The sequence below is a fragment of the Patagioenas fasciata genome, chromosome 7 (genome assembly GCF_037038585.1).
Source record: "Patagioenas fasciata isolate bPatFas1 chromosome 7, bPatFas1.hap1, whole genome shotgun sequence".
In the NCBI taxonomy this organism is placed as follows: Eukaryota; Metazoa; Chordata; class Aves; order Columbiformes; family Columbidae; genus Patagioenas; species Patagioenas fasciata.
In genome coordinates, this window is record NC_092526.1 from 5,856,430 (window position 1) to 5,871,273 (window position 14,844).

The 14,844-nt window shown below is 37.1% G+C and overlaps 1 protein-coding gene across 4 annotated transcripts in view; it reads left to right on the forward strand.

The window, feature by feature from the left end:
* The window catches only part of LRP1B (LDL receptor related protein 1B), a 687,296-nt gene that overhangs the window by 423,382 nt on the left and 249,070 nt on the right, over nucleotides 1-14,844 (forward strand). For all 4 annotated transcript variants that reach the window (XM_065840662.2, XM_071810731.1, XM_071810729.1 and 1 more), the window contains exons 12-14: nucleotides 4,880-5,060; nucleotides 7,962-8,181; nucleotides 10,176-10,365. In XM_065840662.2, coding sequence (XP_065696734.1) covers nucleotides 4,880-5,060; nucleotides 7,962-8,181; nucleotides 10,176-10,365 — 591 coding nt within the window. The remainder of the gene's footprint in view (nucleotides 1-4,879; nucleotides 5,061-7,961; nucleotides 8,182-10,175; nucleotides 10,366-14,844) is intronic.

Consider the following 14,844-nt stretch of genomic DNA (forward strand, 5'->3'; position numbering starts at 1 on the left):
TTTATTATAACAATGAGAGAAAATACCAGCAGTTCTGTGGTTTCCACCTCTCCCATCACACTTGATAGAATCTCCCTGGTCTACAGTCGTCTTTCGTATTAAATGCTGCTTCAATGATAAAGCCTTCAGTTTGTCAACGCATATTAATTTTTCTTTTATGGGCCCTTTTCATGAGGACAGGGGGTAACAACTGCCTCAGTTGAAATCCATTCTATAGTAATTATTTTCTAGTACTCAAGAAAATAAGCAGTGTGAATATCCATCTTGGCCTTCAGAGTGCTTAATACCTTTACTTGTAAATGGAAGCTCAAGACAATGAAAATAACTACCATTGGTTAAGCACAGGGATTTTCACTCTCTGTCATTCATAACCCATGTTTTAATCCACCCATCTCAGAGAAGTTATCTCCAGTTTGCAGTGATACGGTGATGATTTGGTACAAGGTCTCTCCACTGACCTCGGAGTCTGCACAAAGATCCTTTCAGCAGTATTTGCAGGGAATAGGTGGCTCTTTACCTTGTATCAGTGATTGCTTAATAAAAGACAGCTGTCTGAGTAAGTAATGAATACTCAGCTGTCAATCTGGTAATTCTTGGTTTCACTGCTAATATGGAAATGGATAAAATACATCACAGAACTTCCATTGCTGACCTTCTTTTACTAAACACCGCATTTTATTTTACAAAGAAGTAATCCAAATGTGCAGTAGAGGAAGGAGCAGGACAATATGCAGGTTTAAAAATTGTAATACTAAGGAGCATCCTTGATGAACGGTGTCAAACGGGAGTAGTCTAATCAAACATGCAAACATGAACAAACTTTGTGTACCAAACTAGTAAATTGAAGATGCTCTTTTAAATCACGTTCAATTGGAATTTCTGCTCTTTATAAGTACAACACAGCAAAAATACCAATGCAATAACAAAAGAGTTATGGATTACCAGATGATCTATTATTGGTGGTCCTAATACTTACAAAGACCAATAAAAAATGTCACTGTCATTCTCCCCCCCCACACTACTTCCCTGGGAGTTTACGTTGCTAGTTAGAACTTGGTGTAGTTTCATAACTTTAAAATGTGCCTAAAGAACACTTGTAAATGTATTTTTCATTATTTAAAAAATTAATATGGCCTGCAGCCATACCACCTTAGCTTTTATTCTTGTCAGCTCTCAGGAACTCAGCAGGGACAGATTAAATCATTCCGTGGTGGAAGGCTACTAGAGAAAATCAGGTGTGTCAGGAGGTGGTGTAATATTTGCTCTGAACAGCATGGTGCTGAGGAATTCTGTCTGTGGTAGGTGTCACTTCTCAGATTAGAAGTTGTCATATTTTGTGACTGTCAGGTTTTGCGAGAACAGATATGCTGGCTCAAACAACACTGTAACTCAGATAATTACAGTTTGCCTACACGAGAGCCTGATCCTACAAGCTGTTGACTGTGAGTTGAGAACGCTGAGCACCTCACACTGCTGGAGGTTGATTTTCCCATATAGTTTCAGCTGTGATTTCTTATTCTTCACTTTGGGAAACAAACTGCTGGGTAGTATTGATAACTATTTGACAGCCCGCAGCACGGCCAAACCTAGAGCTGGCAGCACAAATGCAATAGTAACATACCTACACCAGCAAAAGAAATTGCTGTAATTACAGTTTCAAACTTGCATTTGAAATCAGCTTTTTAAATAAAAAAATTGAACAAGCCAGGCATTTTAAAGGGACTTGAATATTGTTCAGTTGAAGTAACACAAACACGAACTCTGAGTAGACTTGTTTGGTTTGGTTTTTACTTGGCTTTGTCCACTTATGTTGTTTGAGGTTGCTGTGAGCCTTAAAGTCTTATATTATTCAGTTGTAAATGTTAGCAAAGATGGCTAAGGGCTAACATTTTGCTTAAACAAGGTCAAAATAAGTCTGTAAATATGTTTGGAAGCTGTTTAGCTGGTTGGTATTTAGAAGAATTGGGTTTCTTTAATTCATTTTCATATTAACCTAGTATTTTAGGCACTATTAGTGTACTATTAGTGTACTATTAGTGTACTATTAGTGTACTATTAGTGTACTATTAGTGTACTATTAGTGTACTATTAGTGTATTAACTGACGTCAAGCTGGGCCATTCTGTACAAATTACACACTGTGCTTAGTATTTCTTGCATACTTAAAACCAATATGGGAAATTATTGCCTCTTGAAAGATGAGTTTTTAAAAATCTTGTACCTATATTCAGTATATTTGGAGCCCACATACTCCTATTGATTGTAAAATACTGGTAGTATTTCTAGAGTTACAAACATTAATTTTTCAATTATCAAGTGAACTATGATGAAAATGGTGGGTTTTTTCACCTCATCCTTTTTATGTTGAATGGGCTTCACTGAAAAAAGCCTAACTCAATGTAGTCATATCATTCTTTTTTAACCAGAATGGCCATTATTTTGTTCCTGTTTACTTCTTGAAGTGAAGCTCATCTAAAAAGTGAGGAATGTATTTAAAGCTTTAAGACAGTCAGATGAAAGTGAACTTTAAACCCTAACTTTTCAAAAATAATATAAACTGTGTCTATAGGATTGTGCTGTAGAATTCTCCTTTATTTTAAAACTTTTTGTTATATTTAATATCTAATTACTGTGGGGTATTTTGACTTAAATTGTATTTGATTTACATCTGAGCAGTGAATTTCCATACCATTGCTTCCTTCAAGCTTCTTAGATCACAAGGAAAAATAGGTCCGTAAAACTATAGTGATGTTTAGCTTGATCAGAAATATGGATAAAAATGTTAAACACCTGTTGGGAAACCCCTCAGCATATGCCACTTTTTTTTTTTTGGGAGGTATCCTGATGTTACAAATGTTAGTAAGACCTTTCCATTAGTAGTTAGTGATTGTATTATGGGGAGGCATGTTGGTGGAGAAATTAGAAGGAAGGATTAGATGATGACAACACAGCACAGCTGCATAATCCTGTTGCAGTAAACATGACTCTGGTAACAACCTGAAATGTCCCAAACCAGCTCTTCAGGAGTTCATGTGAAGTTGTTGTCTGGAAAGCTGACAGTTCAATTACATGTAGATGGCATTACCAGTGTGAATGTGAACATAGAAAGCAATTTACTTTCTCTTATTTCCAAGTCTTGATGATTCCTGTCATTGGCATTGTACTGTAGAATTGTATATCCAGTTATGACAAGTAATACAATACATATTGTCAAGAAGCATCGTGGTAAGGAGAGGGTTTCTTTAGTGGTTTTTGGTTGGGTTTTTTTGTGGTGGTGGTATTGTTTGGTTTGGGTTTTTTTTGTTGTTGTGGTGGTGGTTGTTTTTAACCTTATCAGCCGTACCAACCTCATTTTTATCACAGCAAAGGGAGGCACCAGTTTGGTGCTGTGAATTCTCAGGCTCCTTGGAAGCACTGGAGTCACAGCTATTACGCTGTTACCCCATTGTCTTTTTTAATTCAGGTGATGAGATAAACAAGGTAATACTAAAATTCATGTTTCCACCCCACGTTTGACCTCAGAAAGGATACTAAAGCAAGCAAAGGCAGCAGGAGGCAGCAGCCATTAACCCGCCCTCAGCCCTGTCAGGCGCTACCGCCGGACGCCATGTTTTGGCGCCAACCAGTCAGGGTCATGGCTGCCTCTGAGGAAACAGCCAAAGGGCTGGTGCACGTGTCAGGGGGAGTTGTGAGCACCGTGGGGCTGTCTGGGAACTGAAGAAGTGGCCAAAACAGGCTCTCCAGGAGGGGTTGTGACTGCCGAGCTGAGCTGGGGGGGTCAACCCAGAGGGCTCAGCCATGGTAATTGCTGCCTCAGAGGGGGCTCGGGGTGATTTGGTTATGTCCCACTTGCAAACTCTGCCCTGCCTCAGGATGCCTCCTGTGTTGTCTGGTGGAGGAGTCAATGGAGCAGCAGCTCCATTCTGCCCAGCAAAATGTGCTGTGGAGGGATGGAGGAAATGGGGGTAGCAAGTAGCAGGTGCTTGGGCTCCTGGAGAGGGAGCAGAAAAGGTGGTGGTCACTGATGTTGAGACCATCGCTCCCCTCAGTATTGACGAGGCTCTGGTATTACCTGAGAAATGGCGGAATCATCCTGTAGATGGGCAGCGACCACACCAGGAGGAACATGCCGGAGGGCTGGTGTGAGGTCAGCTCTGTTTTTAAAATCAGGTAGTGCCTCAGCCTTCACAACACTAGAAGGGACAGGAAAGAATGACTGGAAATCCTCCATATCCCATCCCACCCACCTGGACTTTGAGAAAAGGACACGGGTATCATGAAGAGAGATGGAAAGGCTTTTAGAGACTTTATGGTGTCAGTTAAGAAATTGGGATCACATGGGAGAGGGCAGGGCTCGGTTACTGTGTGGGGTGAGTTTGGGGGGAAAACTTGTTGCTCGGGGAATTGTTTCAACTACTTCTCAAATTGGGAAACCTCCACACTGGATCGACTAATTTTTGGTTCTGGACAGAGCCCATTTTGCTTATTTTTTAATACGAATGAGACTTACGATTTGAGTAAAAGATAATTTAGACTACTAGAGCTGATTCTGGAAGCTTCCCTTGACTTGAGTGATATTGCTATTTAGGATTAAAGTTAGGTAGGGTTTTGTTAAATGATGATTTGCCCAGGGCCAGCTATGGTTAACATGTGATGGCTTATGGTTTAATACACAAGTTTTATAACCCATCTTTGTCTTTTGTAGGGTGTTTTCAGCAAAGACTAATTCTGAAAGACACATGTAATTCAAGTTTAAGGAAATAAATGAATTTAGCTGTTATATATGGGCCATATATTGTCTATTGGTTATACTAATGGATAGTGTTAACACATGAACGTATAATATTAATCTCTTATTATCGTTTTTTCTCTCTCAACAGATCTTGATAATGTAGAAGGCATAGCAGTGGACTGGATTGGAAACAATCTGTATTGGACAAACGATGGCCACAGGAAAACCATTGCTGTAGCCAGACTGGAAAAAGCTGCTCAGAGTAGAAAAACTTTGTTGGAGGGAGACATGTCCCACCCTAGAGGAATTGTTGTTGATCCTGTCAATGGGTATGAAGTAGACTAATTCATGTTGTTTAACAGTTGTCTTTTATAGTATAAATATGGGATTGAATTTTTCTTAGGATGGGCTTTGTAGAGTCATATACTCATCTCTAATTCTACAGTAGCCTATAATATCTGTAATTCCTGTCCAGTATTCTTGCCTGAAGCCTTCAGAAGAATATGTATGCCCAGTCACCGCTGAACCTCTGTCTGGTTAATCTGAATATGATTCACCTTTTTTCTCAAACAAATTGAGTTTATCAGACCTGTATGTATTTTTAATAGTAAGTGAACTTTATAATATTCTCCTTTATTTCTCTCTTTGTAAGTCTCAATTTCTGTAGGTAATTATGACCACAGCCTTGTACACATTCATGTACAAAACTAAATGAGACAGATGCTTTTATTACTTAGTAGCATAATTAATTGTGATAGGCTGCATACTAAAAAGAACATCACATTAGTGTGGTATAGATGTCATTTCTGTAAAAATCCACTGTTACATTTATTCAGGGAATTGTTGCTAGAGAATAATGTAGTCAGGTAATTCTAGTGTGGCTGGATTGATGGCTGTTTTCCTCATCCTAGAATGTATTTACACTATCAGGTTTTCACTTCTGAGCTTGTCCTTTGAGGAATGGCAGTGACTATGGAAAGGCTACAATTAATTAAGGTCAGATAGTGAGGATGTAAAATCAGACCACAAACCATAACCATACCTACAATTACTTTGTTAAATTTTCCAGCTCAGTAAATGCGTGACACAGGAAATAGTGGATGAAGATGTATTGTCTTAAAAGGGCTATTATATAAAACAGTTTTCTAATAAAATAGCATGCCCTTCGTGATTATTCTTCTCATGGAAGCTTTTCGTGAGGGATAGCATTTATTATGGCATTTTGTGTTCATTTATACATAAACGTATCGTGTAATTATGTTTAGAAAATATTAGTCTTGATTTAACCAATACAGGAGCATTAACTGCATTATGAGATACAATTAAAGCACATTAATGTAAATGTCTGTTCCTGCAAGCACGTTTTAGCTTATGACACGATAACTAGAATAAGTTGAGACAAAAAGTTAATGGAGAAAAGCTCAGTAATTGCTATTGAAGAGTCATGTAAATATTTGTAACATATGTTTTGTCTTCCAGTAAAATAAATACCATACTGGCCTGCATCACTGCCTGAGCTTTAGGATGGTAGCAGGTTTTATAATTCTGTGATTAAACCTGGTCTTGTTTGAGTCAAATGTGCAATGAAGTTTATAAGCCTCATGGATCAAAAATTAGTTGATTTTCTTAGCATGTATTTACAAAAATGTTAAAAGAACCTTGAACAACCTTCTGGCAAGTGACTTGAAAGTGACAGAAAATAAACAAAAAAGGTACATTGGGATGTCTGTAAACCTCTGTAAAGATGGTGCAATTTTTTCTTTATCTTTTCCAGTTTCTTATATTAAAAAAATTAAATTATGCTTATAGTTAAAAGTGGTTTTGAATAACATTTTTGACCAGTAGATTTGGCATCATTTACACGGATTTGATAACAAAACTGTTTTTCACTTCAGTGCTTCATTCCTTTGTCCAGGATTTTATTCTCAAAGTACAGACAGGTTAAATGGGTTTGGTGACACAAGTTGTTCCAGAAACATAAATCTGGTGAAATCAAAGGTGAGGCACATGAATATAAATTAACTCATGGCAGCTTTAACTAGTAGGATCCATTTAGATCCGTGTAATGTTTTTCCTCTCTATTTAATACTTAATAATTGGAATTCTATATTTGACTTTAAAAGTAAACATCTACTATCTAGTAAATGTTTTCAGCATGTGGATGTCACTGTGCATCATGTGATCTGAAATATGGTTTAGACGCTTCATAAATTACATATAGGCTTCTATGTATTTCTTCCCATGAATGTGTTTTTCCTTTGAGGAAATTAAAAAAAGAAAAAGGAGAGAGGGAGAAAAGTGATGCCATAAGTACTACCCTCTGCTTTTATATAAGTTCAAGTTGTGCAGTTTAAATTGTTGAAATCAGAGTTGTCACAAGCAAATTCTGTAACATAATATGATAATTAGATTTATTAAATGAGGAAAAAAAAAACCTGCATAGGTTGTGTTCTGTAGGATCCAACAGAGAACAGTACAGAGAACTCAGATGAGCTGATACTTTTAGATGACTTATTACAATGCTTGCCTAATTTTTCTAAAGCAGCATAGCTACTTATTTTTTCAGCATTGTTTTGGTTACATTGCTATACTACAAACCATAAAACTAAGCTAAAATTGTCTACCTGCTATTTGTCAAATAATTTTTATGACCGTCTATCTTTCTGAACATTTTTGTGAAGTATAGAGTGGTCATAATAGTTTTTTGAGTAATTACGCTGCTTTCATGGGGGGTGTGAAGTTCACAGAATGTCAAGGTTATCCTGTAGCTGTTAGACTAGAGTGCAATTAATTAACGTGTTGCGCCTTTTTGGATAGTATTAAGCATAATGAAGAGATTTGCATCATGAAGGCAAAGTAGACATGGCCAAAACAAATAAACAAACAAAGTAGGAGTTTGAACTTTCTGATGAAATTACTGGTTTAAAAAGTTAATCATAATTCTGCTGTGATTAAATATAGTCTTAATTCTTTCACTTCTCATGTCAGCCCATCTGGTATTCATGTAATTTGTTACAATACAAGCAAAAACACCCTAAAACTGTCATTTCAGCAGCGTCCAGTACTCATGGAATGTAAATACAGTTGTAGAAACAGCAGCGGAAAGAAATGGGCAAAAGTCAAAATCACGCTGGCTTGTGGATATACCATTGTGAACTGCTGCTAGAAGTCTACAGTATCATTCACGTGATGAAAATGTTATCTGAATGTTCATTTTTCTAATTTTGTAGCTGGATGTATTGGACAGACTGGGAAGAAGATGAAATAGATGACAGTGTGGGAAGAATTGAGAAGGCCTGGATGGATGGCTACAGTCGGCAGATTTTTGTCACTTCAAAGATGCTCTGGCCAAATGGTTTAACTCTGGACTATCATGCCAATGTATTATATTGGTGTGACGCCTATTATGATCATATTGAAAGGATATTTTTGAATGGAACTGACAGAAAGGTAAAAGAAAAATACTGCTGTTTTGCCACAGGCATGCTCTTTCTCTGGATTTTTATGTGTTATGTTTAAAAAGCTTGAAAAGTGTTTTTAAGTCTGCATAACCCTGCAGTGTGTCCAGTGTAATCCCTGTTGAAACAAGCGATTTTGGCAGCCTCCTGTGGGAAACTATAATACAGCTTAAAATTTTTATCTTTAGCAAGTGACACAAGAGCTGATTCTTAATTTTTTTTTAAATCCATTTTTCTCATGTGACTATGAGTTACATTTTGCTTGAGCCACGAAGCTACAAAGAGCTTTTCAGAAGGAAAAAGAAATGGTTCTTCCAGAGAGAGGCTTTTATTTAACTTCACTGGAAAAGCAACTGTTGATGAATCTCAGTGCCCCATTTAAGCATTTGTGTTAACATGCAGAGGGGGAGCACTCAACAAGTGCTAAGATGGAGAGAGATTGTTTTAGTTGTTACTAATGGCTATACTAGCTAGATACACAGTCCTCCCTGGAACTCATCCATGTGCAAGCTCATACTGCTTTAATATTGCTTTTAAAAGCCTTTATTTTGAGGGATCTGTTGTTAAGCCTATACTAATGCTGTAGTGTTGCAGTTTCTCATAGTGGTTAGGTCAGGCTTTACATTTACATTTACATGCTTCTGCTCCAAACCCATTATGGCCCCATAATGGAGGGAGGAGGAAGCCAAGTGCATTGACAGAAAGACATTTTTTAATTAGAGATCCTTGTCTACTAGCAATGCTAGTAATCCTGTGAATTCCTGGACAGAACATATCTAGGAAAGTTAAATGTCATGGATTACTAGTGAGAACTGCTGGTTTTGCCTCCCATTAGAACTGGTGAATAATAAGAAACACCCGTCTTTATAGGTTTTATTTCAAAGTGTGTCAGAGACTGATTCTGGCTTTTTTGAAACGTGTTTCTCTATAATCCTGTAACTAAATAAAATGCATAACTATTTGAATAAAATGAACGTAGCCAAAAATAACTAGAAGGCACTTTTGATGTTGAATTATTTGTTGTTAATTATAGGATATTTTGGTCAAAATGTAACTGGGTCAATAGTGTCATTAATTCCGCGTCAGTATAGGAAAGATTTTGGAGAGTGGGCAAATCCTACAAGAATTCCAGCAGTAACCAATGGATAACTGACTGATGGATTAGTTGTGCTCAAAAGCAGTTAATTGTGACGAGGAGTTTTGACCAAAAAAATTCCAAGCCCAAGCAGAAAATTTTAAGGGCAAAAGGGGATGATATTTGTCACCTCAAAGTAGTTGTATTCTAGTGGGCTTTATCTCCTTGCTCTCTTGGGTTTGTGTCTCTAAACAGAGATAAAATAGGGCATCTGATGGACTGCTTCGTTCTTTCAAGACAAGATGAAAATACAGTGTTGGGTGTAATTTGTAGTTTTATGTTTGAGTCAATAAACCAGAAGTAGAAGGTGCATGGAAGAAAGTTTCTATTATTTGGGAAACAAACTATGGCATGTTTTCTGTTTGTTTTTTAGAGTTATCACAACCTAAAGTAGAGAGGAATCTCACAGAAATAAATAAGCAATCTCTGCACGCACTTCACACTTCAACAAAAATAAGCAACTCATACACGCTTATTCTTTGCTTTAAAAGCAGCAGATATTTGATATACTTGACAGATACTCAAAGTTATGTAAACAACCACACTTACTTGGTAGGGAATAAGGTAGATATTTACTGAACAAAATGGTTGCATGGTTACCTGCATTCCTCTGCGTTGTCTGACAGGGGACACTTAAAATGAATTTATATGAAGTTTTGAAGTTAGATATTGATCCTGGTGTATAGAACAGCTTTATATTCTTTGTTTGATTTTATTGCATTGCTATGTTTGGGCACAGTACTTACCTCAGTTTTCCCATTTCCTGTCTTATGTTCTCTGCAGTGTTCGCTAAGAAAAATTAGGAATTAATTTAACCTTGCTAATGCTCATCTACCACTAATTAATTGCAGGTAGTATATAATGGAAAAGATTTGAATCATCCTTTTGGACTATCGCATCACGGAAACTATATTTACTGGACAGATTATATGAATGGTTCGATTTTCCAGTTGGATCTGGTTACAAGAAATGTGACACTGTTAAGAAGTGAGAGACCACCTTTGTTTGGGCTCCAGATTTATGATCCACGTAAACAGCAAGGTATTTATCACATAGTATTTCTCCAAAGGTTTGTTATAAAAGGATATTTTTACAGTCTCCTGGTACTTCCGAGGTGACTAGGTGAACAAAAATAGAAAAAAGAATATGACTTGTGGCCTGAGAAGGATACTTTCCAAAGTTTCAAACCATTGATGTTGAGATTGATCATCTCATAGTTACTAAAAAGTGAATCATGATATTATACCTGTCTGAATTTCTTCTGTGTATTTATACTACCTTTATTGCCATTTTTCTTGTGCATCAGAGACGCTGTGTAAGCATAAAATGTAATAAATAATATAAACACATTGGCTCATAGACATAAAATAGAACAGGTAATATATACACATTGGCTCCCAGACGTGGATGGAGTTTAGAAAATGCAATTGCTACTATACAGGTAAGTTTTCAAATGTGTTTTACTGAAGAAAACTTTGGAATCCATTTACTGCTTACAGCATTCGGATGAATTGTTGAATACTTACTCTCTTTAATTAAAACATAGTTCTGGTTAATTTCTGCTACTAAACATAAAACTGAACATCGGGAATTAGCGTAAATAAAATACTGCTCAGAAGATGACCATATTAAATATGGATGTCTATAGATCTTGCTGATATCTATTAGGTCATCATTTTTGACAGGTAGAAGTAGAATGTTTACAGTTGAACAGTTGCTATACAAAAACAGAGACACTAAGGTGTTGGCAGTCCTGCTACATTTGATTCTGTACCTAAACCAAAAAAGTAACAAAATGTAAATTTCACCATTTATCTGAATGCTGCTTAGTACAGATACAACATTAAAATGTGCTTGTTGAAATGTTGATTTTTTTTTTTTTTTTTTTTTAAGTTTACAGAACCTATTATGAGTACTTTGTGCATAAAGCCTGATTTTATCTTCACAGTATCATCACCTTGAGATGTGGAAGTGGGTACAGTGTGTTGCCCTTAGCGCTTGGAAGATTTGGCTGTGTCTCTGTCATTTGTAGTCAATGAATGGCTTAGAGAGCAACTGATAAAACTAGTAGAGTGTAGATAAAATCAAAATATTCAAAAAAATATTTGGCACTCAAAGATACAGAGAAATATTTAGCCTCTATATTTGTTATAGTCATGTATTTATATGCCAAATGTGTAGATATATATTTCTTTGTGTGTATACAAAAATGATACATGTATATGTGAAAATAAAGTATAGTGAATATTTTGCATATATATACTGGGTTAATATTTTGCATAGGTTTGTTTCAGAGTATCTATATACCATACATACTAAAAATTTTTTTATTGCTCTTCTTCCGTCTAGTCTTACCATTTTTTTTTCCATGCAGAAAAAAAACAACTGCTGATTTACAAAGGGAAGAAGCAGTTTAGTTTTCATAATGGTGCTAAAGTATAAAATGGGAAGGGCATATGCGTATAGGCAAGATACTTGGCATGTAGCATCTGCATGTATAAAGCTGTTTCATTTTAAAATATATTTGAAGAGTTAGATATGCACTTAATATTCTTTGGAGAAGACAAAGACTTCTCTACCCAAAAGTTGATTTTCCAATTTGTTTTTCCTTGGGAAAACCACTTTTTACCATGTCTTACTCAACCATCAGAGACCCTAGTGAAAAGCGCAGTGATTTTCTTTACACCAGATTAATACGAAGTCTTCCCTTTCCTGCTGAATAATATTTTTATATGTCCATCTTGGCTTTCTTAGGGAAAGCCTTTGAGATTAATGCTTGATTATGGAGTGCTGAGGTCCAGACGGCCAACTTGTAATTGCTTTCATGAGTATGGAGGCAGTGCTGGAAGTTTCTGCTTTCTGATGTTTTAACATCTAAATTTTCAATACCTGAACCAAACTAATACGTTGATGTCATTGTAACAGCACGTCTCTTATTCCAGATGATTTTCAGGTACTCTCTTATACTTCCCAAGTCATGTAAAAACAGTGTGTTTAGAGTTAGTTGTTGTGGTTTGGGTTTTTTTAGGGCAAAAATCTGTCCCTAAATCTACCCTCAAGTTGGTCCAATTTCAGAATACTTCGAGCTGGGTCTGCTAAGAGAGGGATGTGGTGATCGCCTTCAACACTTCTGCTGCGTTACTTGGTACTGAGAAAGGGAAATTTAAAATTGAATGCAAGTGCTCTTAGGTTCCAAATAAATTAACAGCAGAGGCATAAGACTAAAATATTACCTTTTAGACATTTTTAGCTGAATGAGCTTAAATCTTAAGAAAGATAGTTTGGCTCATCAATGCATTCTTTGTTTGAAATTGCAATTGGGATTTTGTAAGCTAACTGTATCCTTTAGCATCTTCACTTTTTGTCATGCTCAGTGAGGCTGATCTTGCATTGTCCGCAAAAGAGCATAAGCATTTATTTTAAAGAAAGTGAAGCTACTGTTTTGTTTTGGTTTTTGATGTGTTTCTTCTAAAAGAACAAGATCAAGACTGAATCGCTTGGTACAGAGAAAACCAGAGTAGTTAATTTTGTGGTATGAGTGATATTCTATAGATTATGCACACATACCTTGAAAACATTTGCCTCTGGTATTTTGAGGTTACTGTTTTGATGCTACTGTTATTGTCAGTGTCTACACAAGCAGAAACCTGTCAATTCATGTTGGCATAGTTGAGTTAGGACCGGAAATTTTTAGGAGGTCTTTCACAGGATACTTGGCTGTGCCAATCCTGCTTGGTTTAGTACTATGGGTAGTGACATTAAGCTTCTTTGGGTATCTCCCTAATAGGAGGTGTTTTTCACTGTCTTTGTATCCCACAGGGCATGATATTTTTGTGGAAGTATTTTTTTTTCTTACTTTCAGAGATTAGATCTCATCTTTCTTAGTTTAGTCTTTGTGTCTCTATGTACCAGGAGTACCTTAAAAATGGGGAGGTGATGGGAAACATGGTGATGATAGGAGTTGGAGCTTTAGTTGGCATATGAACCTGCCGATGCCTGCAGGTGTTTCCACTGCTACGTAAGGGAAGATTGCTATTCATGTGGAAGTAATTCTTGTATAAGTCCATTTACAGCAGTTAAAAATCACCTCGTTTGAAACCAGTTGATATTTTAACTCCTCAGATTGTTCTAGAATAATTATTGAGGGGGCAAATTATTGAAACTAATTATTGGAGGTACACTTATTGAGAATAAAGTTATATTCACAGCCTCAGCACCTAAGGCAGCTGCTCGTCGTGCAAGGAATCTGCTCTGCATGGTTCCCCCCACCCAACCTGGCCTGCATTCTTGGATTTTAGTACATGGGGGGGACCTCGGTGTGCTGGCACCGAGGAGAACAGAGGTTGGAGCAGTGTGGAAATACCGTGGCCCGGCTCTGTGTACAAGGCAGGTACAGAACTAGATGGTACTGTGCACAAGGCTGCTGTCAAATAAGAGATAAATACTCCATCCAAAATGCTGGTTGCTGAGCTAGCAGTTGCGGCAAAATTTGTCCTGCGGATGAAATTTGCTCATTATAATCTCATTATATTACCAAAACACACCTCCATCCCCAAAGTTACCCACCTCCGTGCTCCCTTGGGCATACTCTCTGAACTCTTTTAAGTCTATACCTTTAAAACCGAAGCGAGAGGATTTTACACCAATCAATAAGAATGGTATGGTATAACTAGAATCAGTCAAGATCCACCTAACCATAGAAATTAGTATAAAATACCCTAAGAATAGGGGAATGTTAGGGAAGACACCATCACTGAGAAACTGAGGAAACAGCATTGCAGACTTCTGTGATCAGTCAATGGGCTGAGCCTGTCTTCTCCCCCAAAAGAATGCTTTTGGGTAAGATTTGCACACTTGGTTATACCAATAGTTCCCCCAGGAAACATAGACTTCAAGCTTGTATTTGTAATCACATTAGAAGCGCTATATAGTCATCTTAGAATATGTATATTTAGCAACAAAGTGTCAAGTAAAATGTATTTTTACAACTAAAGGGTGTTTTTGCAGGCAGCGTATTTTATCAACAGCAAGCTAAAGAACTTGTACCTGTTGTTTTAATAAACCTCATTATTTGTGAATCTAGTAGCGAGAATTTCTCATTGGATGTACTCAGACATATATTATACTATTTGTGAATCTGTGTAAGCGCATAAATTCAATGACCATGACCCGACCCTGCACTATTAGCAGACCCATAGTGGTGTGAGTTCAACGTAATGCCAGACTGGCTGTTGAGCACGATCAGACTTATAGTCCCAACTTGTGGTCATTTGGGTGTAATTGTTGTTGGGCATCATTCAGAAGCCACACTCAGCCACCCCTGGCCCCCAGTAATATACTGAGGACAAGCTGAAGCGTGGGGGGGGTTAGTCTCTGCCAAATTAAACCTTTTAATGCAACTATTGTAAAGAAGAGCTGCTGAAGCCCCAGGCTACTCCTCTCCATATGTGTAGTGTGATCCTAAAAGGAGGCTTACGCAGCTTTAGCAGGACTTGAGGTCAGGTTTCTGGGAATTTACAA